General features: G+C 44.3%; 3 protein-coding genes across 19 annotated transcripts in view; 1 reads left to right on the top strand and 2 right to left on the bottom strand.

The window, feature by feature from the left end:
* TTLL5 (tubulin tyrosine ligase like 5) overlaps positions 1–15,937 on the bottom strand; it is a 138,933-nt gene extending 122,996 nt beyond the window's left edge. For 10 of the 13 annotated variants that reach the window (XR_004357492.1, XR_004357493.1, XR_004357494.1 and 7 more), the window contains exons 1-9: positions 15,806–15,937; positions 15,126–15,295; positions 11,342–11,451; positions 9,407–9,489; positions 8,490–8,596; positions 7,817–7,947; positions 7,317–7,399; positions 5,249–5,318; positions 4,871–4,955 (exon numbers count right to left, since the gene is read on the bottom strand). Coding sequence is in view for 10 of the 13 variants with exons in the window: in XM_032690063.1 (XP_032545954.1) it covers positions 4,871–4,955; positions 5,249–5,318; positions 7,317–7,399; positions 7,817–7,947; positions 8,490–8,596; positions 9,407–9,489; positions 11,342–11,451; positions 15,126–15,208 (752 nt within the window). In the remaining 3 variants the exon portion in view is untranslated. Of the gene's footprint in view, positions 1–4,870; positions 4,956–5,248; positions 5,319–7,316; positions 7,400–7,816; positions 7,948–8,489; positions 8,597–9,406; positions 9,490–10,497; positions 10,649–11,341; positions 11,452–15,125; positions 15,296–15,510; positions 15,620–15,805 lie in introns of those variants that run through there. The other 3 variants (XM_032690064.1, XM_032690070.1, XM_032690071.1) reach the window with 3 other exon arrangements.
* Positions 15,938–16,045: 108 nt separating this feature from the next.
* Positions 16,046–18,568, top strand: ERG28 (ergosterol biosynthesis 28 homolog). Of its 3 annotated transcripts, none has more exons than XM_032690081.1 (4): positions 16,046–16,264; positions 16,445–16,535; positions 17,746–17,864; positions 18,034–18,568. In XM_032690081.1, exons 1-4 carry the CDS (start codon positions 16,132–16,134, stop codon positions 18,111–18,113), a joined length of 423 nt encoding a protein of 140 aa, XP_032545972.1. In that variant the 5' UTR covers positions 16,046–16,131; the 3' UTR covers positions 18,114–18,568. The 3 variants fall into 3 exon arrangements, with proteins under 3 accessions (XP_032545972.1, XP_032545973.1, XP_032545971.1); XM_032690080.1 differs by having other exon boundaries at positions 16,053–16,264; positions 17,805–17,864; XM_032690082.1 differs by lacking the exon at positions 17,746–17,864 and having other exon boundaries at positions 16,052–16,264.
* Positions 18,569–19,074: 506 nt separating this feature from the next.
* Positions 19,075–21,788, bottom strand: part of FLVCR2 (FLVCR heme transporter 2) — a 37,590-nt gene continuing 34,876 nt past the window's right edge. For 2 of the 3 annotated variants that reach the window (XM_032690078.1, XM_032690077.1), the window contains one exon: positions 19,075–20,615. In XM_032690078.1, the coding sequence (XP_032545969.1) occupies positions 20,559–20,615 (57 nt within the window). In that variant the 3' untranslated portion in view covers positions 19,075–20,558. The remainder of the gene's footprint in view (positions 20,616–21,788) is intronic. The other variant, XR_004357495.1, reaches the window with a different exon arrangement.

Genomic DNA, 21,788 nt, shown 5'->3' with positions numbered 1-21,788 from the left:
AGAGAAGTCCCCTCCAAACAAGGAGCCATTTCACTATGAATTCCCCACACTGAGTGTCAAGCCTCCATTATGCCTGCAGGTACCAAGCAAGACAGGTCCACCAAGCTCCTTTCTGTCCCATAAGGAAGTACACAGAACAAAGGGAAGTTAGACAGGAGAGAGAGTTGACAAAACAGGGAAGGCTCACAAACAGCACAAGCTATTCCTGGCCCTATGTTCTCTTCAACTGTACTTCAGGCACAAGTCAGGCTTGTTATTCTCTACTTGCATAAACGCCCCTCCAAAAACCAGCATAACCCACCAATTCAGCAGCTGGCTCTAAGAGCTGCCTTGGGACTCCCCGTAACTGGGCTTGGTGAGTCACCTTCAAAAGCATGTCAAAGTTTATAATTAAGTCTGCAGTTTATTAACAATGTACCACTTATTCAAAATAAGATACAAAAGGTATACAATATATTTATTGAAATCACCTGTTTTGGAAGTCTCAAATAAATAAAACTACCTAGATGCACGTATGACCAGATGACTGAATTATACCTTCAGGCAAATCTGGATCAAGCTTGCCATGATCATTTCATTTTCCAAACCTACACTTTCGATGCAAAGGTCCCAGGTACAATTCTCCAGGCTGTGAATCACAGACGACCAATCTAGATTATATTTGTCTTTTCCAGTGGAAAGTTACTAAATATCTGCCAATTGAACAGCAGCACATTCTGTCTACTTTTTTTTATGTACTAGAAAAGCGTTCAACACGTTTTTCAATCCAACAGGAGGATCTTAAGTCACCCAGTGCCACAAGAAAAGCTGAAGTTGAATTGTTATACACATCTGGGTACATATCCTTCCCATCTCCTTCAGAGGAAATTTTTCTCACTCTTCCACATGGAAAATGAAATACAAGGTACAAATGTTGGATCCATAATCCCTTACTTCTCCTCAGCTCTGAAGCCTCAAATTCCACTCTAGATCATTTCATGACACGTCTAGCTGTGCCAAAAGAAACTAGGTCTAAAGAAGTATCTAGTCAAACATCATGAATGTGTGTTATACCAAGTCTGTTCCTTTTAAAGATGACTACATCTTACTATTTTCTGATAAGGTCACCAACTTCACTGAAACAGTCAGGTTCCTCTTGGAGTATGCAAAGCATAACACTGGAGGGGAACATGACCTTTCGGACAGACTAAGAAAAAAGAAAAAAAAAAAAATAAGAGAACAACCCAGAAGGTCACCCTTACTACAGTTCAGAGACTACCTGCCTTCAGAAAGCAAACTCAAAGCATGGAAGTCACCATAGTGCACCAAAAGCACTAGCAGAGGTTGCAAAACCAGATTCCTTTGTTTTGCTGGTGATTTTCACCCTAGATTGCTTCAACATCACCTTTGATTCTAGATCCTGATATTACCTCCCAATTCTCTGCTAAAAATTACTTCTACTCTTAAGCAGTGTAAGTTTTTTTCTTAAACAAAGAATTAAGAACAGCTTCCACTCCAAGGTTAAAACATTTCCCTCTCCATGCACAACTAAAGTTTTGTCCCAGCTTTAAACCAAAGCATTACATGTGAGCAATAAAAGGGTCTCTCCCAGCACTTAACTTGCAGTCAAATGGAACACAAAAAGGCTAAATAGGAAGCCATAATCCAGTAGCTCCAGGTTCCTTAACTCTCATCAAATGAATCTGCAAATCTAGAGCATGGGGAAAATCCGAATGGCTAAAGCTAAAGATCACTAGTGCCATCTGGAGGCCATACAGAACAGCCCATCTGATGTTTTGTCAACCTCTGCTCACCTTGAATGTTGTCCTCCAAAGAGAGCTTGGACAGCACTTGCTGCACGAACACATCACCTCTACAGTCACAGAAGATGGGAAAAGCTTAAGAGCAATTAAAGATACTGGTTGCAATAAGCTTATACCTATCATGTGAAACCAGTCAATTACAAGGCTGACTGTAGCTGACACTTCAGCTGAAATTGCTCAGTGGGCAGTTGAAGCTTAGTAACAGAACTAGAGCTACTCTCCAGAGTCCGGACCTTGGAAGAGAGAGAACATCTCATTATTTCCTCTATACCAGTTTTCCAGTTGTACTGGTAGAGTTGACTGATACCACAGAACATATTAAGATACCTAATACCCCATTTATTCTCCATATACTATCTACCTCTCACAGAGAGCTGTAAGATGGGATGCAATTTGAAGGATAAGTACCATTAGTAATACTGTGGTGTCCTGTTCCACTTCCCTTGTATGTCAACACCATGTGCTTCAGATTTGATTATCATTTAAACAAACGGAATCTCAACACACATAAAACTGTTCAGGATTTCAGAATGCTGAAAAGTGATTTGCAAGTATTACTGCCACATGGGACCTTAGCAAGACGGAGAGTCCAAAATTGTCGAGACTGATGCTTCTGGATGGATATCCAGAAAGAAAGTTTAAGTTAATTGCTCAGGGTTGACTACAACACTGTTTCGAGCTCTAGAATTGAATACTCTGACTGTCAAAAGAACAAAGGAATTCAGCCAGACAGCCTCCAGGTTATGAAGCACAGACTCTGGCTCACAAATTATCACAGAATCATAGAATATCCTGAGTTGGAAGGGGCTCACAAGGATCATCAAAACCCAATGCCTGGTCCCACACAGGACAGCCCAAAGACTCACACCATGTACCTGAAAGTGTTGTCCAAATGCTTCTTGAACTCTGGCAGGCTTGGTGCTGCGACCAATTCCCTGGGAAGCCTGTTCCAGTGCCAAACCACCCTCTGGGTGAAGAACCTTTTCCTAATATCCAACCTAAACCTCCCCTAAGAACAGATCTAACTGTTGTGTTCAACTCCTTAATGCATGGGTATAAAAACAGAGCCAGACTTTTCTTAAAGGTGCATAGCAGAAGGACAAGAGGCAACAGTCAAACTGCAACAAGGGAAATTCTGGTTAGACACAAAAAACACAGACACAGTGAGAATGATCAAATGTTGAAACCGGCTGTCAGGAAAACTACAGAAATTCCATTCTTGGAAGATATTAAAAACTTTATGGTATAAGGCTGCAGAGCATGTGCCCAAACTTTGAAGGTCTTAAGAAGGAGGTTGGACTAAAAAACTCCACACTTCCCTTTCCACCTAAATAATTTGATGATTGTGTCTTAAGGGATTCACCAGAACTGTCTGATCAGTGTATTTCAGCAAGAAGAATATACTTATTCCCTTCCTCCTTTCCTTCCCCAGACCTCTAATATTGGACTGGAATTGTTAAAACAAAAACAAACAAAAAACCCCACATCCCAAACCATACACAGCCCCATTTACACTTCCTCCTTCCCCACCATAAGGCAAACATGTTACTCTACTGTCAGAGATAAAAATGCACACTTATCCTCAGAGTAGAACATTTGTGTTTATACAGATGGATTTTTCCAGAAGTAAACTCCTTTGTTACAAGATCAGCAGAACCACCTTTAAGACATTAACAATGGTGCAAATCCTATTTTGAAGGCCTGCTATGCACTGCCCATTCTGAGAACATCCTGGCAAAAACTCTTTTTTCCCCTCTTCACTTTCCAAAAACATGCAATATTAGCAATTAACAATTTAATTGCCAATTCTCAAGACAAAAGTCTTGCATGCCACATATGCTTAAGGCTCCCTTTCTAGAGTGAATACAGTTGTCAAGCTTTCCACTGATGAATATGAGCTTCTCTCTTCTGCCTCCCTTTAGGGAAACAATCTCTTCACATTATCTCTGAAGGCAGAGGCACATCACAACACACCTGAAGGGTATTCATCTATTTAAAGGGCGATATTTCTTGTGGGATCATTATTAATATATTCTTTGGGATTCATTATCTGCTTTGGATAAAGATAATTTGGATTGAGTATCTACCCAAGTCAGAACCACGGCAGGCACGAACCCTAGAGATATTCATTCTGAATACATCATATGCGCTTATAAGACAGATACAGCATTACTTAAAACTGTGCAGAAGACAGTCCTAAGGTGCTCTTTTCTCTAACATCACTATAGTTAAAATCCTAATCTGTTGGAAATTCAGAGGGGTGATTGCTTCAAATTTATTAGTTACAGCACCAAGCCTGTCTGAGCTCAAGAAGCATTTGTACAATGCTCTCAGGCACATGGTGCGATTCTTGGGGTGTCCTGAGAGGGGCCAGGAGTCAGGCTTGATGGTCCCAATGGGTACCTTCCAAATCAGCATATTCTATGATTCTATAAATATTTAGCTAAACTTCTGTGATGAAGAGAACCAGGTCCTTTTGGTAGATAAGTACTCTTCCTGGGGAATTTTTGGTATCTTTCATGAAAATTAGTATCTTGCAGAGTAAAACCACTGAAGTAGTCTAAACCCACTTACTGGATACTGCAGAAAATACAAATACTGACTTAGTATTTAGAAGAGTAGTTTAAAGTATTAAAACAATCACCAATACAGCCATCAACAGTTCTCTGACTGCTCTTCTTTTTTAAGACAAATTTGAGAAAGTCTGGATTTCCTTCACCTTAGAGAATGGAGAAGGGGCACAAAGGCACCAATAATCCAAAGAAGTTTCAAGAAGAATCCAACCTTGAGAATGAACATGCCAATGATGATGTGTTTGGCCATTCAACCCTTAAGAGTTGAAAACTTGCTTTATTTATTACATATGTAATAAAATTCCTCACTCAAGATCTAATAATCTATATAAAGAAAACTGATGGGAAATGGCATGAGGAAGTATCATACCTATAAACTCAGCAGAATTCCCTAACTGGCACTTCCCTTATTTACTATTGTTTCAGGGGTACAGATCCAAAGCATGTCTGGATCATTAAGTGCAGGTACACTGAAATAGAACAATCGTCCCCTACCTGGCCAATCCTTCCTCATAGAGATAGATGACAAGTGGATCGTAGGATGTAACCAGAACATAGAGGCGCACATCGAATTTGAAATCTGAAATACAGTTGTCAAGAGTCAGTGACTGCAAATATCTTTCAGACATCATATCCAGTTGAGGAATTTCAACAGACCCTGAGAGTAATAAACCATTATCTGCTGCTGACATAGGTGCCCGAAGCTTTCCCAGTTGAAAAGCTTTCAGGTTTTAACGAATTCTCTAGTTACATTTTTCTGGTACTAGTCAAAGCTAGACCACTCAGTTATTCAACTAAATTACTGTAAATGTTAAAGAGATCCTCAAATGCAAGTTGGGGGAAGAGAGAAAAGCAATTCCTAAGCACACTCACCATCTATGAGCAGGGGATTGTTGATGTAACGAGAAACCAGGATGTTGTCTTCCACAACAATCTGGCTTGGCTGCAGAGGAACAGAGAATTCAAAAATGAAAAAACAGGAGGCTTAAGGAATAAGATGACAACTAGACCAAACTCATCATTTTTTCCAGTCTTGCCCTCCTAAAGCCAGCCTGTACCGATCACTACATCTGGGGAGGGAAGGAATAAAAACAAAATGAAAAAACTTAACAGTCAGTCACAACATATTTAAGGTAATTAGATCATAATCAGAAGTCTGGGAACGATTACATTGCCAAAAAAACCCACTCATTGAATCTTCCAGTGTAATGTTCCTTAGAGTAGAATACAGATTTAGCAGCCACGTGGTAATGATGTAAAATAAGCAGGAAAAAAGACATATCTAAGAAGTGATTGTTATTGTGTTTGCTCCTCAAGGGTTAACCAAACACATAAAGGAGGGGTTTAGAAGACACTGGAAGGAGCATGTAGCTACAGTTGGTAAGGAAGTCACAAGTGAAGAAAATGACTCCTCCTTTATAACAAATCCTGGGCTGGTGTCCAACCTTCTTGCCTACATGAGTAAATACCGTCTACTGAGGCTCAGTTCAGGGCTCCTGTGCCAGGAAGAAGCTACCCTTTAGGCTCAGAACAGAAAGCTCTAACTATGACAAACATACATTGCAATGTCATGGGATCTGTTGAAAAGGCTTTTACTTTTTGCTGTATGGAAGCCTCTCTTGCAACCAGTTTTATTTAACTAGTCGTACAAACAATTTCTCATACATTTTCTTGCCTTCAGTTTGCAAAAGAGCCAAGATAACCACATGATTCTGCCTTTATCCAATTTTGCATGTGTTCAGCCACAACACCAGCATCATGAGCAGGAAACCTAAGCATATAAAGTGCATTTATACAGTGTGAGGGAACAAGATAAATTTCCCTCAGCACATTACACAAAAGTGACGTCCTGTTCTATTATGGATCAGAGAAATGCAAGGGTTTGTTATTTTGCTAGTGGAGGAGGGCCGCTTTTAAAAACTTTCATGATGAGATTCTAGAAGACACTCCTTTAATGGCATCACACTGAAGGAAACTGGCTTGTGGGCTAAACTAGTTGAAGTGTTTCTGGAACAGAGATAATACACAAAGGGATATTGGTCCCAGAAGGGTCTTTTCCCCAGGTCATGGTGAACTGCCATTGAGCCTGAGCTCATTCCTCCCTTTCAAGCAAAGAAAAAACTGAGTGCAGCTCTGGAAATACTTACCTCATACACTTGGCGAATTGCTCCCTTATTTTATGGGAAATGATCCAAGTAGAGAACAGATGAGGCAGCATGACCCCTTCAGTGCAGGGAAGGCTAAGGGGGTTCGAATGAGTGGGAAAAAAAAAATGACTCAACAGTCAGTTTCACTGCTGAGAATATTTATTGGAATCCCCTCGTATATTTGGCTCCTTTTCAGATGTGTTTGTTACCTATGACAACCTAACTTCCTGCAAAGCCCAATAAGAGCAGAAGACAATATAACCAGCATATTAGTTCAAAGAACTACCCTCATTACACCTCAGGAAGGGCACACTGTCCTTTAGATAACAGATTTAAGATTGACATACTTCCTACTGTATAAGGTTTCCTTTTAACTAGTCTTTTTCATGGGAAAGAGGGAGACAAGGGGTCTGTTTGAGGACTGTTCAGGTCACACAGGGAAACAACTAAGGAGAGTTCTAGAAATCTTCCCAAGGCCAGCCTACTGTCAGCCACAAGGAGAGTATGAAGCAGCACAGCTTCCCAAACTCTCTCAGGGAGTATAAACTTACTCCTAAAAAGCTAAGACTTGAAGGTAGATTGCAAGATAAGCATAGCATAGAAAGAAATAGATTGCTTTTGGTTACACAGCACAGGTCCAGGTAGGCTTTGCCAGCTGCTCAGGGCTGTTGAACTGCTTACCAACATATGGTTGAAATTCAGAGTAGGGACAGTGTCTGATTATGTTGGCCTGGAAGCCAACATAGTTTTGAACACAGCGTTACCGAAGAGCATTCCTTTTGCTGAACACTTACATTGTTTATCAGGTAGACACCTCGACCCCTGGAAGAGGCCACGGGCTTCACTATCCATGGTCCTCTGTCTTTAGAATAGGTATCTGGTTAAAGGAAAACAGCACAAGTCTGAAATATCTTCCATTTTGCTTATTTGCAGAGAAACAAGAACCAAGAATGTTGCCTACATTCCTAAGCCCTATGCCTCCTTTTGGCACTTCTCTCTTCAGTTCTCCTGGACGTTAGTCAAGGATATTGTGAAGTTGATCATCAACAACCCTGTGCACATAAAGCTCGATTTTGGAGCCTTTGGCCCACATCAGCTTCTTGAGGACTTACACTGGCATAAAGCAAGCAGCAGAAAGAAATCATGTGGGCTTTTTCCACTGTCTTTCCAATTTTCTTTAATTTTGTCACCTTAAACACTGGTATAATCAAAAGGCTAGGATATTAAAAGTAATTCCCTTTCCCCCACCCAGTTATTTTGCTTTAGGTCTGGGCATCACTAGCCATTCACTTACTGCAGAAGTCCTGGTACTCTGTCGGGAGGATAAAGGTCTGAGGTAAGATATGAAATGTCTTGAATCCATGGGCCAGCTGCATACGAGTGACATTCCTGTACAGTCTGTCCTTTCGTGTCAGTTCATACGACCTGAAGTCCCAAAAAAAGAGACTGTATCTATTTTTTTCCCCAACGTTATAGCAACTCTTTATCCTAGATATTAAAGTATCTTAGATGTTAAAGCCCTATAAGTTGTCTAAACCCTAACCTGCAATACTCATGAGTTTTACTGTCCTATCACTGTATTAATATCATTTGTAGCACTTCTTGAAATGCCCAAGACAGACTGAAACACAGCAAACTGTTGGAATGCTGGTTGCAAACCTTAAAATGGGACATATGACTATCTGTAACTGAAAACCCAAAGTCCCAAATACTTTACTTACACTATCAAATAAAGAAAATAAAATTAAAAATCCAATAAATTCAATATTTGGGCTACAGACAAGTACTTCAACCCAAACACTATCTCCCCAAAACCCCAAAGACCATTTAGAATGAAGACAGCATGTGGCACAGGCCCAGTATGCTGGGACGTTATCATGTATACTCTATTTTTTTAAGGTATCTATATTCAAAGTTTTGCAAATCATCACAGAGATATTCAGCAAAACATGATATCAAGGCCTTACCTAGGGAAATGATTGACTTTCTGAATATCTGTAAGGGAACGCAGCAAGTAGGGCTTCAAGTGTGATCCTGTCCACATGAGATTATAATCGCTGCTATTAGGGTGAACCTAAAAAGCAACATAAACACACACACAAAAACACAGAACTAATGAAAAGCAGCAGCACTGGTCCTTAGGTCTACGAGACCAAAGTAGTTCTAGTTTAGGACCATCTCCTCTACGCATCTCTAATATAAGGGTAACTCCAGCCAAACTCCTGCCCTAAGCTATTTCCATCCTGGGAAATAACCATGTCATATTTTTCTAAACAAACTTGTGAGTTTGTTCTTTTCATAAACTATTTAAACCCAATTTTTAAAGCGCTTTATATTTCTTCAGGAAACTTGTGAGACCAATTCCTTAATCTGGAGTTATTCAGAAAAAAATCCACCCTAAACACACGTCTCAAACTGTCATTAGGGGCATACAGGAGACTTTTTAGAGAAAGATAGGTGATGGAAGAGAAATGTGAAACTCTACACCAATAGTTCTGTGAGCTTGTAAAGGCTGAGAGATTAATTCCTTCAGATCTTTCCAAGGGTATGAGATGAGGTTTTAAAAGCAAAAAGATTAAAAACACATTACCAAACTTCATAATCCCTTTTTCCCTAATTTTGCAGGCTTAAGACTAAAGGGTACTCCTTTGAGAGTGCAGAATCAGGACCTATTTTCAGTCTGACCGTCAGAGTACTTTAAAAAAAAAAAAATAAATAAAATTCTCAAGGAGGTGCACAGCAGCTTCCTGGTTCTAACCCTGCAGAGTAAAAAAAAAAAAAAAAGCCAACCCACAAACAACAAAACACAAAAAAACCCCCAGAATATCATCATCATCACCTCCCAGCCCAGCACATAACCAGATGAGAAGTTCATGGTACTCACCTCATGGAATCCATGGGCAGTCAGAATGCTTCGAACCAGCCGGCTGTCTGTTCGCACGATCTTGTAGGACATGTGGTAGCGCTCTGTTAAGAGGCAACGAGACATGACATTAGAGTCTACACATTAGAGTCTTTAGAGTCTTTAGAATAATAAACCAAAGTTACTCATGTTACCAAAGAAGAGAAAAGGACTCAGCATAGTACAACTGCATTTAATTCACAGAGAGTAATAGCACATAACAGGAAAAGGGTGATAGGAAATGCCTATCCATCTCTTGGAGCATTAACTCCAATGATGCCACTGAACTAACTTACATCAATCCTTAGTTATAAAAGAGTTGTACCGCTGAACCCTATTGTATCAAAATAAAGCACAGGACATCCTAACAAATACACAAAGTATTTTTTTTAAACATCCCTGTATATAGACTGCTTTATAACACTCCAAACATGATTTTAGCTCTTTCTTCTCTATTCAAGATCAGTATTTCTAGCTAAAAGTAACCTTATGCCTCTTACTGACACAGCTAGCTTATATGATCACCTTTTAGATCACAACAACCCAAAATAAAAGACTGAATTTTTGTTTACACCTCATCCACCTATATTGATCTTCCAACAAATAACTGCAAAATGTATCAGGATATAAAGTAAATAGGACAAGGAGATAAAAAGATAAAATCAACACCCAAGTAGAAAGTCATAAAAACAAAAGCAGTAAACTCTACTGGAGGTATAAGGTAAACTGAAAGCAAGTAGCAAGACTAGAGGCCAGTTGTCATATAAAAGAATGTGGCAATCCATAAAAGTTCCAAGAGAGAAGAGGCAGAAATTGCAATGCTAGAATGACTCAAAAAGGCACTTTAAAAATTGGTTCAAATTGAGAATAAAAAGGTGGAGATTAGATTAAACCTCAGGAAATATGTTCTATCCACAAAAATAAGTCAAAAGAGTAAGAAGTATCATAATCTGGGACCAGACAAAGCAGAAGGAAACTTAATGAGTTGCACTATTCAGCAGTAGACTTGTTAAATCACTTGAGAAAAAGCAGAAGAGACTCCACACTCTAGTTAGAATACAAGTTACAATTACCATCAGCTTCTGCCACCATCCACGTATGTTTTTAACTCACATGAAAAGGATCAGGAGTTTCCACATATAAATCACCTTCTCCACCCCTTACCCCAGTGAGCCAGAAGCATTTCTGCTTGGATAGCATATTAGAAATGAAGGCATCAATTACCTAAGAAAGGAAGAAGCAAGAGAGGAAAGAAGTGTCAGCACCTTCACAGAAAGAAGATTTTAAGGTTTTCTCCAACTCAGCACATCCAGAATAAGCACCCAGCTGTACACACCCAAAAGTACTAACTCTCTCAACCCAAAGTGATTGTTTTTAACAAGTTAGCCTCTTATTTAGAGGTTCTCCCTTATTTGACACAGGACAGGTTTGGTCTCCCAGTTCAAGTGCTGCCAGCAATCATTTTGCTTATTATGGTCTTCTCTCTCTTGTGAGGCTGTAGATGCACAGATCTGTTACTACAGCTTGTTACTGTTCATACAACCATAGGGCTGGCTGCTTTTTTTCCCAGTGAAACCCCCTCAAAACTCACTGCAATGACTGATTTTAAAGTTCTTAGCTATAGTGAATTTATATTCTGGTTCTAAATTCTAGCCTAGCCTCCACGTTCAATTTGAAAGCAGACAGTTCCAACTCACAACACATCAAGAACCAATGGAGGGACAAACACAGACACTTGTCACAATCCAAAACCATTATACACATTCACCAGTGAATCAAGCATTTCTGAACATCTCAGTGCTCAGAGACAAGAGAGGATTGCAATTTCCTTCCTACCACGTCCTCTTCCACACCACAAAGAGAAGAGACTTTCACCTCATGCCTTCAGGCCAAAACCTGCCACATAGTAACACCCACCTCCAATGAGGCGGAGGTAGCTGTCCTTGGTCAGAATGGCTTCAGCATGAAATACCAAGACAGGGATCCGCCTGCAGCCACCACCGGTCCACTTGATACACGGATGATCTCTGAAATGACAAGACAGTCAGTATAAGGAACTGCTGAGCCTCATACACGCAAACAGTTACTCACAATGAGGACACAGCAATTCTCCATACTTGCCCATGTTTGCCTACCTAGCCTTTGGGCAGGTACACCATGGCAAATAACAGAAGGATGGTGAGGAGGATCGTAAACACAGCTAAGTGACTTGCAGCTTGGATGTGGAAAAATACATGTAACATTCTAATTGTTATCTATCCTTGTGTGTTTGACAAGTAGGACATCTGTGGTCAGATAACACAGGATCTAATAGACTCTGAGGCACTCTACTGAACATGCCTGAAATTCCTGTCATGCTGTGGGAAAGGTCAAAGCATAGTGGTAAGCTACATCTGCAAGAATCCCTGAAAAACAGGTGTGAACAGCAGCTTCAAGTGACTCTCTAGCAAGGACCAAGCTCCACAGTGCCTGTATCCCTGCCTGTGTGCCTCTGCCCAGGTGCTGCTTTGGGGATCCCACAGTTAGCAAGGTAACGAAAATAAATTTACTGTCTGCATTTCAGCCATGATTTCATGGTTGCTCCCAAGCCCTGCCTGTGCTGACTTGCATACCCACCCACACACACACTAGGCATCTGTGGTGGTTCCAGGTCCCACCCTAGCTGGATACCAGGTACCCACCAAAGCCACTCTATCACTCCCCTCTGCAACTGGGCAGGTGAGGAAAAAATATAATGACAGGCTCATGAGTAGAGATAAGGACTGGGAGAGATCACTCACCAATTACAATCATAGGCAAAACAGACTCAATCTGGGGAAATTAGCTGAACTTACTACCAATCAAAATCAGAGCAGGATAATGAGAAGTAAAACAAATCTTAAAAACACCTTCCTCACCACCCTCCCCCCTTCCCAGGCTTAACTTCATTCATTATTCTCTACTTCCTTCCCCACAGTGGCAAAGGGAGACAGTGAATGGGGGTTATGGTCAGTTCATCACACGTTGTTTCTGCCGCTGCTCAGGGAGAGGAGTCCATACCCTGCTCCAACATGGGGTCCCTCCCACAGGAGGTAGTCCTCCACAAACTTCTCCAATGTGAGTCCTTCCCATAGGCTACAGTTCTTCATGAACTGCTCCAACATAGATGCCTTTCCACAAGGTGCAGTCCTTCAAAAACAGGCTGTTCCAGCGCAGGGTTGTATGGGGTCACAAGTCCTGCCAGTAAACCTGCTCCAGCATGGGCTCTTCTCTCCATGAGTCCACAAGTCCCTCCCAGGAGCCTATTCCAGCACAGGCCTTCCACAGGGTCACAACTTTCTTTTGGGCATCCACCTGCTCTGGCATGGGTCTCCTCCAAGGACAGCCTGCCACACTGGGATCTTCACCACAGGCTGCAGGGGAATCTCTGCTCCAGTGCCTGAAGCACCTCCTCCCCCTCTTTCTTCACTGACCTTGGTGTCTGCAGAGCTGTTCCCCTCACATATTCTCACTCTTCTCTGAGCACAATTACCTCTGCACAATAACTTTTTCTCTGTTATCACAGAGGCACTACTACCATCACTAATGGGCTCAGCCTTGGCCAGCACCAGGTCCATCTTGGAGCTGGCTGGCATTGGCTCTGTCAGACATGGGAGAAGCTTCCAGCAGCTTCCCACAGAAGCCACCCTGTAGCTCCCCTGCTAACCTGGCCACGTAAACTCAATACAGCATCCTTGGTACTCAGCTATAAAGGGAATCTTCCAGATCACCCTCTTTTTGGGTGATTAAGTATGAATTAAACAGCCTGAGTTCTGTTTAATTCGTACTTATTTTACTGAGTACAATTTGGGAGAAATCTCATGAGCTTTCACAGCTACAGTTCTCTGAATGCATAGCCTGAAAACAGCATCTATAATTCAGGATAAATCACAATTGCTGGTATCCACACAATCAGCCCTTGCAATGCAGGTTTCAGCCTCCAATTTCAGAACTGCAAATCAGTGAGGTCTGCCTGGTTGTAATCCTGGACTCTGAAGTGCACAGAAATGCACTAATGCAGAGTTTGAGAGACTAGAACAAGCTTGACTCAACACAATGGATAAACTTGTGTGTTCTTCCCTTTTAATTCCTGTCAGATACAGTGGAACGCAAGTCCAGAATTCAAGAACAATGTCCCCAGTCCGCCACTCAAGCCACAGGCTCTGGGATACGGTCATCGGTTCTGTGCAAAACAAACAAGACAGCATTGGGAACTATCGTCTCCTCAGAGGAATTAAGAACGCATCAAAGAAATTAAGACCTGTCACATGAAATTCTAAGATCACCCAAAGGAAACCTGTCAACCTCCCTAAGCAAATAAAACAGGCTGCTTATTACTCACTGCACAAGGAGATTAAGAAAAAGTTAACAAGAAACAGAGACTGAGGAGTTGGAGAGACATCTGTATCTACACTAACAAGAAGAAATACAAAAACTGGCAGAGATACACAGAAGCATTTGTCTAAAGAATGTGCAAGATCATTGTCTGCCAAAGGTTTGGAGAAACTAGAGAAGACAAAACACTTCCAACACTTAAAACACATGAACAGAGATAAAAGGGCAATATTCTGATGGTGGTGGTGCATCTCCACCCCACCTTTTCCTAGAGCTAGGACAAGGGCTCTTAAATGTAGCCTTGGTCTCTTAACCAAGTTATTACCATTATCATCCAGACAAATTAACTTCACAGCGTTCCCATGTGCTTCCACTACCTCTAAAATATAGATTAAAAAAACCCCCAAACCTACTACTAGGGTGTAATTAGCTGTTAAGACTGGAAGGGACCCAAGAAGCTTCCAGAATTTACACTACAAGCCAGAGCCTTATGTAAGTGGGCAATGAGCTGAGGTAAAAGGACAGGAGTTTATATTAAGCCTGTCCTGAGGATTTGCAGCAAGGCTCAATCCTCCCACTGACAGTCATTCATTTCTAGCATAACCCTTGGCCACTTGATGCAGACACACTTTTAAAGTTACATTCTAGGCGAAGTCAGTTCTGGACCTTTCCATCCATGAGGATCTAGCAAGTCCAAGCCAGCCACTTAGTATGAACTGAAATTCCTCTAAATGCCTTAAGTTGCTGCAGTTTGCAACTGGGCACTCAGGCACAACGTGCACCCAAAAGAAAACTAACAGGACATGTTACAGCTGAAAAGAAAAGGGATGCCACTCTGGCAAAGAATAAGGGAGTAACTTCTTCATAAACAAAGATAAAAGAGGTTACTAAACCAAGCTGGAACAAACATAATTACTTATACTAGAAGTAACATGAACTCTAGCTGTTGAGTTCTCACAAGACAGTTTTTTAAAAGGGCATAAAACATTGTATATCATTCTACTGTACAGATTTCTATTCTCTACAGCAGTAAAAGCTAAACCAAACCAAAACAAACAAAAAAGGACATAATCAAAGAAGTTCCCAGCTTAGGAACATGATAGAAAGAAATCAATGAAACTGCAGACTTCAGGGCAGCCAAGGAAAAGCTGCATGTCCAACCCTGGTGAATATGGTGGTCTTTTAGGCTACCAGTGTAGGCAGCCTGCCCACAGGCTTGAGGCCCAAACCAACCATCTTCCGCTTTATAGGTAGGAGGGTAAGAAATGCATCTGTCTTTTCAGATTAGTACAAATCCTGCAGGAAGCACAGACACATAAAACAGTTCAAAGGGTTTTTCCCTACTCACTCCAGTTCATCTATAGCATCTTCCTCCTCCTCCTCTGAGGATGAGCCCGTTTCCTCCAGATCTTTAGCCATCCCAACTGGCATTTCCTCTGGGAGTTTTCATACAGCCCAGTCTCAGTAACCTCCAAAACTCCTTCTTGGAGATTCAAGGGCTCTTGCAAGAGTGGTCACCTGCAAAAAAGATTAAAAGCACGAATGTACAGCTGAGCAGGGCAGCGAGAGAAGTGAGATAACTCCCACCTCCTACCAGTACGTATTTCTCGCAGGACAATCAGCGATCGTATTACAGGCTGTAAATCACCTCCTAGCCAGGAGAATAAATGAAGAACCATCACCGTCTAAGAGATTACTCCCCACCTGCCCGTGAGAGCGCCTAGAGCGCGAACCGGTGAAGCACGTCCCGTCCTGTCCCGTCCCTGCCTTGCCCTGCCCTGCCTCTGGCCGCAGACCCGCGCCAGGCCGGCCCGACCCAACGGGAAACGCCCGCCGAGACCACCCCTTCGCCCGGGGCCAGCCGGACACCGTAACGCCTCCACCGGCCCAGGAGCGGCCCTCTGGTGCCAGGGGCGGCTGTGGCCCGGCCTACCCCGCGCCAGGCCGAGCACGGCGACCTCCGGCGACCCCAGAAGCAGCAAGAACGGCGGGGACCCGCACGGCAGCAAGTCGCTGTGCTCGCTGTACCTGCCCCGCGCAGCCGGACCGGACATACCCAACGACCCCGGCCCCTCCCGCCGCTTCCCCGTTACTACAACAACCGACGGGCGGCGGCCCCGCCCAGGCGCGCAGGCGCCCCCCGCCTCCTTCCGCGAGGGGGGCGGTGCCGGGCCCGGGGTAGAGGTGGGGCCGCCTCCCTCACTGCGAGGGATCCGATTGGCGGCGGTGGCCCTTACGTCACGTGGCGCGCGCGTGGAGCGGAGCGCAGCGGCCAATCGCAGCGCCGGGCGGTGTCGCGCGCGGGGCGCTCCGGGAGCGCCGTCGGTAACGGGCCGAGTCCGAGCAGCGGGAGGATGAGCCGGTTCCTGAACGTGCTGCGCAGCTGGCTCGTCATGGTGTCCGTCATCGCCGCCGGGAACACCCTGCAGAGCTTCCGCGATCACGGCTTCCTCTCGGAGAAGCTGTACACCGCCAGCCCCGGCCTCGGTAAGGGTCGCACCGGCCACCCCGGCGCCTGGAGCTCTCCTTCCAGCCGTGGGCTTTCGGCTCTCCTCCGGTCCCACCTGTGGGGCCCGGGACCCGCCTACTGCGCCGCGCCGGCAGGATTGGGGGTGGCAGGCGGGGCCATGCGTGGTCTCCCATGTGCTCCTTCCTTCCTTTGCGCAGTGAACGGACTCCAGGCTCGGACCTTCGGCGTCTGGACTCTGCTGTCGTCAGTGATCCGCTGCCTTTGCGCCATTGACATCCGCAACAGGACGTATGTAAAGAAACGCCCGATTGGTTTGCTTACTAGTCACAGCCTGAGCAGCTAGCTTAGAGGGCAGCGCGGAAGAGGTGGGAAATCAAAAGCTATTCCTAAACGTCCTGTTGACAGTGTTGACAGCCTTCCCCTGAAAAAGCTCAAACACCAGTGCAGGATTTGCGTGATAGCAGCTGCTCCCTTCTGCCTCTGTGGGGACAGCCTGTGCATTTGATTTCTGTTCTTAGCTCAGAGCTTCTTACTCTCACAAGTTTCTGAGCTCCAGCTTGAAAGCGTTTTCTGATGGTATTTCTGTTCTGTTGATGAAGCAATTCCTAATGCTGATGCTCAATACTTTTTGTACTATGACAGCTCAGCTGAAGACTGTGGCAGGTTGAGGCGCCCCCTTGCAGTGGCCTTAACCCACTGCCTTCTTCCCTACACTCTTATCTGGGGCAGAGGACAAGGCCTGAGGTGCAGCCTGGTGCTGAGGTGGGAGGCAGGCCATTTCTCCCTGTGCTAACAGAAATGTTTCTGAGAGGGATTTCCAAGCAGGCTGAGTCAGGGTCTGTGCTAGGCAAAGCCTTTATTGGAGGTTGCTAGAACACACTCTTTTGTCACTGCTTCCCTAAGCTCCACAGCAGAAGTCACTGTTCACCTGGCAGCACATCCTTGGATTGCCTAGGCTTGTCTGAGGTAGGGAGGTGCAGGGATTCAATTATATGTTTTTAGGGTGTGGTGGCAACGCCAAATCCCATTAAGTTGGTTGTTCCTTTGAGGGATTTGATCTTGGATCTCTTGGACCTGCTCCCTTTCATCAGCTGTGGGCCCTAGGGCATAGCAGAGCACAGGTGGGAAGATATGTTAGGTGATGCAGCCTGCAGTCAGCCAAGTCCTGTCACCCCAGTTCTCTGCTCACCCTGTTCTCACCCTCTTTTTGTGTTTTTTGTGAGAAGTTGCACATACTTCTCACTTCACTAGTGCCCTATTCGTGCTCTCCTCTCTTCACCTGCCTTCAGGCCAGATAATGCCTGTGACTTTCAATGCCCCATTCTCCCCTCTGCTGTTGCCCAGGGAGTTTTTGCACCTCACTAGGTAAGGGACCAAGTGCCCTCTGTGCTGACAGTGAGGGCAGAGGGGACAGCATGCAGGTTTGTCTCTTTTCCACTCAGCCATACTCATGCCCACAGTATGATATGATAACCTGCTTTCTTCTGCTCTCCAACAGCCTTTATCACATCACGCTCTTTACCTTCTTTTTGGCCCTTGCTCACTTCCTCTCCGAAGTCTTCATTTACCACACTGCAGCCTTGACAATTGGAGTTATGGCACCCCTCATGGTAGCAAGTAAGTATTGCTCTCTATCCTCCCCCCACAAACTCTCCTTGGAGCTATGACCCCCCAGAAAAACTCCCCATTTGGCTACAGGCTACGGGCAGGGATGGGATGGTGGGAGAGAATGCTTCATCTCTTGTCCAGCATTTTCTACACAACTCATCTTGTATCTCCATCACAGGTTTCTCTATTATGGGGATGCTGATTGGGCTGCAGTACCTGGAGGTAGAAGCACTATCACAAAACAAGAAGAAAAACTGAAGGTGAGGGCTCTGTATAGGTCAGTGTCATCCCTGGTCTTCACTGCCAGACTTCCACTAAAGCTCAGCTGAACTTCTCCAGGACACCAGTCCCAGTGGTGGATCAGTGTTGGACTCTGTCAATCACTGTTCATTACCAAGTCTTTTTTTCTTGTCCAGGCAACATTTCAACTGACTGATGTCAAAGACCCAGAGGAGTTTGTGTCAAGCTTGTGGGGGGCATTTGAAGGGGCATTGATGACTGACTCCCTGGATAGCAGGCAAAGTCTCAGGCGTGCCCAGTGCACTAAGGACTTCTCTCCCAGTGTAACTGTAGGGAGAAGGTGCAGGGCTATCCAGGATTCACTGAACACTTTGGACCAGAAAGAGAGAACAGGTGCTGCCCCTGGCACTGCCATGTAACTTGCATGTGTGTGTTCATCAGGGGCCATTTCTAATAAATGACAGAAAGCTGCAGCATGCTATGTTTGTCTTTCTGCTACACAGAAGTGGGTAGAGGATCAGAGCCAACAGCAGCTTCTACTGTATGTTGCAGGATACATCATCTCTCTTTACAGCAAACCTACCTTTACCTGACTCCTTCCCACAAAGTTCCAGGTCTGACTGGTCACATCACACACATGAAGAGGGTTGCTGCAGCTCTCCCGTCCGCAGCATGCTGGTGATAGCAAATTTGAACTGTATGCATCTGTGAGCAAGGACTGAACTACCTGTGTAGTGAACTATAACTGTAGAAGATGGAGAAAACAGGAACAGGTTGCTTAGACCTAGACAAAATAATGCCCAAAACAGTGGGCTGCACACAGAAAGTAGGAAAGAACCAGCAGGAACTCCTAGCTGGGAAGACAATTCACATGCAGAAGAAAGAGAGGAAAAACACGGAAGAAAAGAGCACAGTAGTAGCACTGGGCAGGAAAATGATTTTTCCATTCTGCAAAACATTTCAGCCTGTTAAAAGAGCTACATGTAGATTGTTTCAAATATTTAATATGAATCTGACAGGTTTCATTGTACACTTCCAATGTTTTTACATTAAAACTTCTATTTGAAATCATTCTAAACCCCCATCCTCAATCCCAAACTACCAAAGATAGGACTTTAATCATAGAATATGCAGAATTGGAAGGGACCTATCAGGATCATCAAGTCCAACACCTGGCCTTGGGCAGGACACCCCAAGAATCACACCATTGTCCAAACACTTCTTGAACTCAGGCAGGCTGTATCAAAATGCAATGTATCAAAGACTCTTATAATTTTACCCAAAAAATATTTTGTCAAAAATGGTATGTCAGAGAGCAGTATGTTTAACTGTTCCACCTCAGTGCAGTTTTTGTCCCCTCCTTCAAATGATAAATGAATAACTGCGTGATTTAAGGACACTTGATGTCTCCACCAGGGGTGGGATGCTGCAAATGAAGGAGAAGTGATGTAAGGATCTGCATTTATGTTTAGAAGATAAGCAGCATACAGATGGGTAGTGTCTATAAGACACAAATGCTGGTAAGAGGGCAGCTTCTACACTGGAGCAAATCTGGATTCCCATCGTACCCCTCTCTATGGCTGTGAAGAGCAACACAGCCTTGGCTGGTTTTCTTAATATAACACTTCACAAAAGTTTCTATGTACTGTGGAAACATGCAAAAGGCACTTTTTTATTAAGATGGAAGACAGTCAAACTTGTGGTTTGACTCACTTCTATTACTAATGTAGCGATGAGCTAGGCTTAGGTTGCAGAACTAGTCTTGCCTCCAGGTAGAAGGAGGCATATTGGTATCTCTCAATTACTCCTAATCTATAGGGACATCAGGCCAACCCCAGTGAATTCTGAGCAGAGGTTTATCCAGACTAAGAGTGTTTCATCTGGGAAAGCCAAATAATAAAAACAGAGCTGGCAGTGGCTGATGCACTGCTTTTCACTTGCTGGTGATGTACTGAGGCCTCCACCATCACCTGTGCAACACAGAGGATCACAGGCACCAAGGCAGAGCAATCCCTCTTCCCGAGAACTAGCTGAAAGCTCTTCCAGGTCTACTCACAAAGTGTGGTCCAGCTTCTGCATTTCATGTCCCAGTTTGCCTGTGAGAGGAGGCACAGCCAGAAGCAACGTGCCACCCTCATGTGCTGAGGGCTAGCCTGGTACTGTGGCTTTTCTAAGCACATGTGCTTTTTCCAAGCATACATGGTGGGATGGGGTGGGACACAGTGGGTTTTCCCAACTTTTTCTCCCAAGCAGCAAAGTCTCTAAAATAGCAAGATGCAAAGGTATAACCGAAGAGAGCAACGCCCTTCTTGTTTTGCTCTTTCACATTCTCCAGAAGCAGCTCACTGGGCTCCTGTCCTGATGCTTCCTCCCGACCATGGGGCACATGTCACAGAGGCTGGTGCAGGTAGCAAAGATGGGAATGAGGAGGGCTGCATCTCCCAGCTCTGCCACCCCTCCATTTCACAACCTTGATTCCTCAAGAACTATGGGATTAGTGTAAGCTTCTGGCAACACTTTCTGCAAGTCAGACAGAAAAAATAATATGGTTAGGATCCTGGGTGGCCAGACTCAGGCTTCAGAGACATCAGCTGGCCAGAGCCTGCCTAATTTTTAACTCCCTGCTAGCATGCAGAAATCCCCAAAGAAGAATCACCATCCTCAGAGAGTGTAACTGGTTCCCTCTTCCTTTTCCAGACACTTTGACTGCCCAAACAAGGGTCACTGGGGCAGCAGGGCAGTGCAAGGGGTCCCACTTCCATTAAGCTACTTGCTGCAGTCCTCAAAGCACTGCTAATACACTGTGGGGCTGATACCTCCAGTGGTACCAGCCTCACAGCCAGCTCATCAACAACACTTCACTGTGACACAAGCTCAGCCTCAAAGCAGTGAATTGTAGGGCCAATTCCCTGGGCAAGGGAAGGCACTGGGAACTCCTTCATGCCATGAGGCAGCACAGTGTCTGTGCAAACACCAGAGAGAACCCGCATCCTGTGCATCCTCAGGAGGCTCAGCACAACAAATAGCTTCTCTGTGTCCTTCCTCTGGCACGTGTGAGGCGTCAACTCCCAGACACATTGCTGGTTTGCTCATCCTCAAGTCTTTTTGTCCCCACACACTGCCCATTCAGGGCTGGCACCCTCGGTCCTGCTTCTTCCCTATCCCCAACTTGGATTTATGGCTGGGATAATTCCACAGAGTTATGCCTTCTAAGTTCCTTACTCATATCTTAGAGAGCAAAGATACACAAGTTCTTTTTCTTCATAAATCCTGTAGAAGAACTAGCCTGATTACTCGAAACTTTAAGATGGAGGGAGCTGTAGTTATTTCCCAGAGGAATAGCAAGGAAAACAAAGACTGCTGCCCAATTACCACCACTTTCGCAGTTCCAGTTCAGCCTTCCTGGCTGGAGCTTGATGAGCTCTTCTTCTGAGCCTTTCTAGGGTATGTTAGGATTAAACCCGAGACTTCTCCCAGGGGATTTCTGATACCTCTCCAAGTTCTGATTCTGCCCAGCTGTCACCAATTCAGAAGACGGCATGCAGACTTGTAAGGGTGAATGTGGAGCTTCCTGCAGCCTGGGCTCTGAATTTACTCACTGTGGGGTAAGTCTGACATCTGAGGCAGAAGTCAGAGGTGCATGAGAAAGAAGATCACATTGCCAGTGCAGTTCAAGAGAAGTCCAGGCAGCAT

This window comes from Chiroxiphia lanceolata, chromosome 6, assembly GCF_009829145.1.
Source record: "Chiroxiphia lanceolata isolate bChiLan1 chromosome 6, bChiLan1.pri, whole genome shotgun sequence".
Lineage (NCBI taxonomy): Eukaryota > Metazoa > Chordata > Aves > Passeriformes > Pipridae > Chiroxiphia > Chiroxiphia lanceolata.
Note: the sequence above shows the minus strand (reverse complement) of the source record. Positions and strands in the feature narration are given on the sequence as shown.

Bases quoted from the DNA above. Each gene is read 5' to 3' on its own strand.
- ERG28 (XM_032690080.1), top strand. From the start codon at position 16,132: ATGAGCCGGTTCCTGAACGTGCTGCGCAGCTGGCTCGTCATGGTGTCC. The intron at 16,265-16,444 runs GTAAGGGTCGCA...TCCTTTGCGCAG, and splicing joins CACCGCCAGCCCCGGCCTCG to TGAACGGACTCCAGGCTCGG. The intron at 17,865-18,033 runs GTAAGTATTGCT...TCTCCATCACAG, and splicing joins GGCACCCCTCATGGTAGCAA to GTTTCTCTATTATGGGGATG.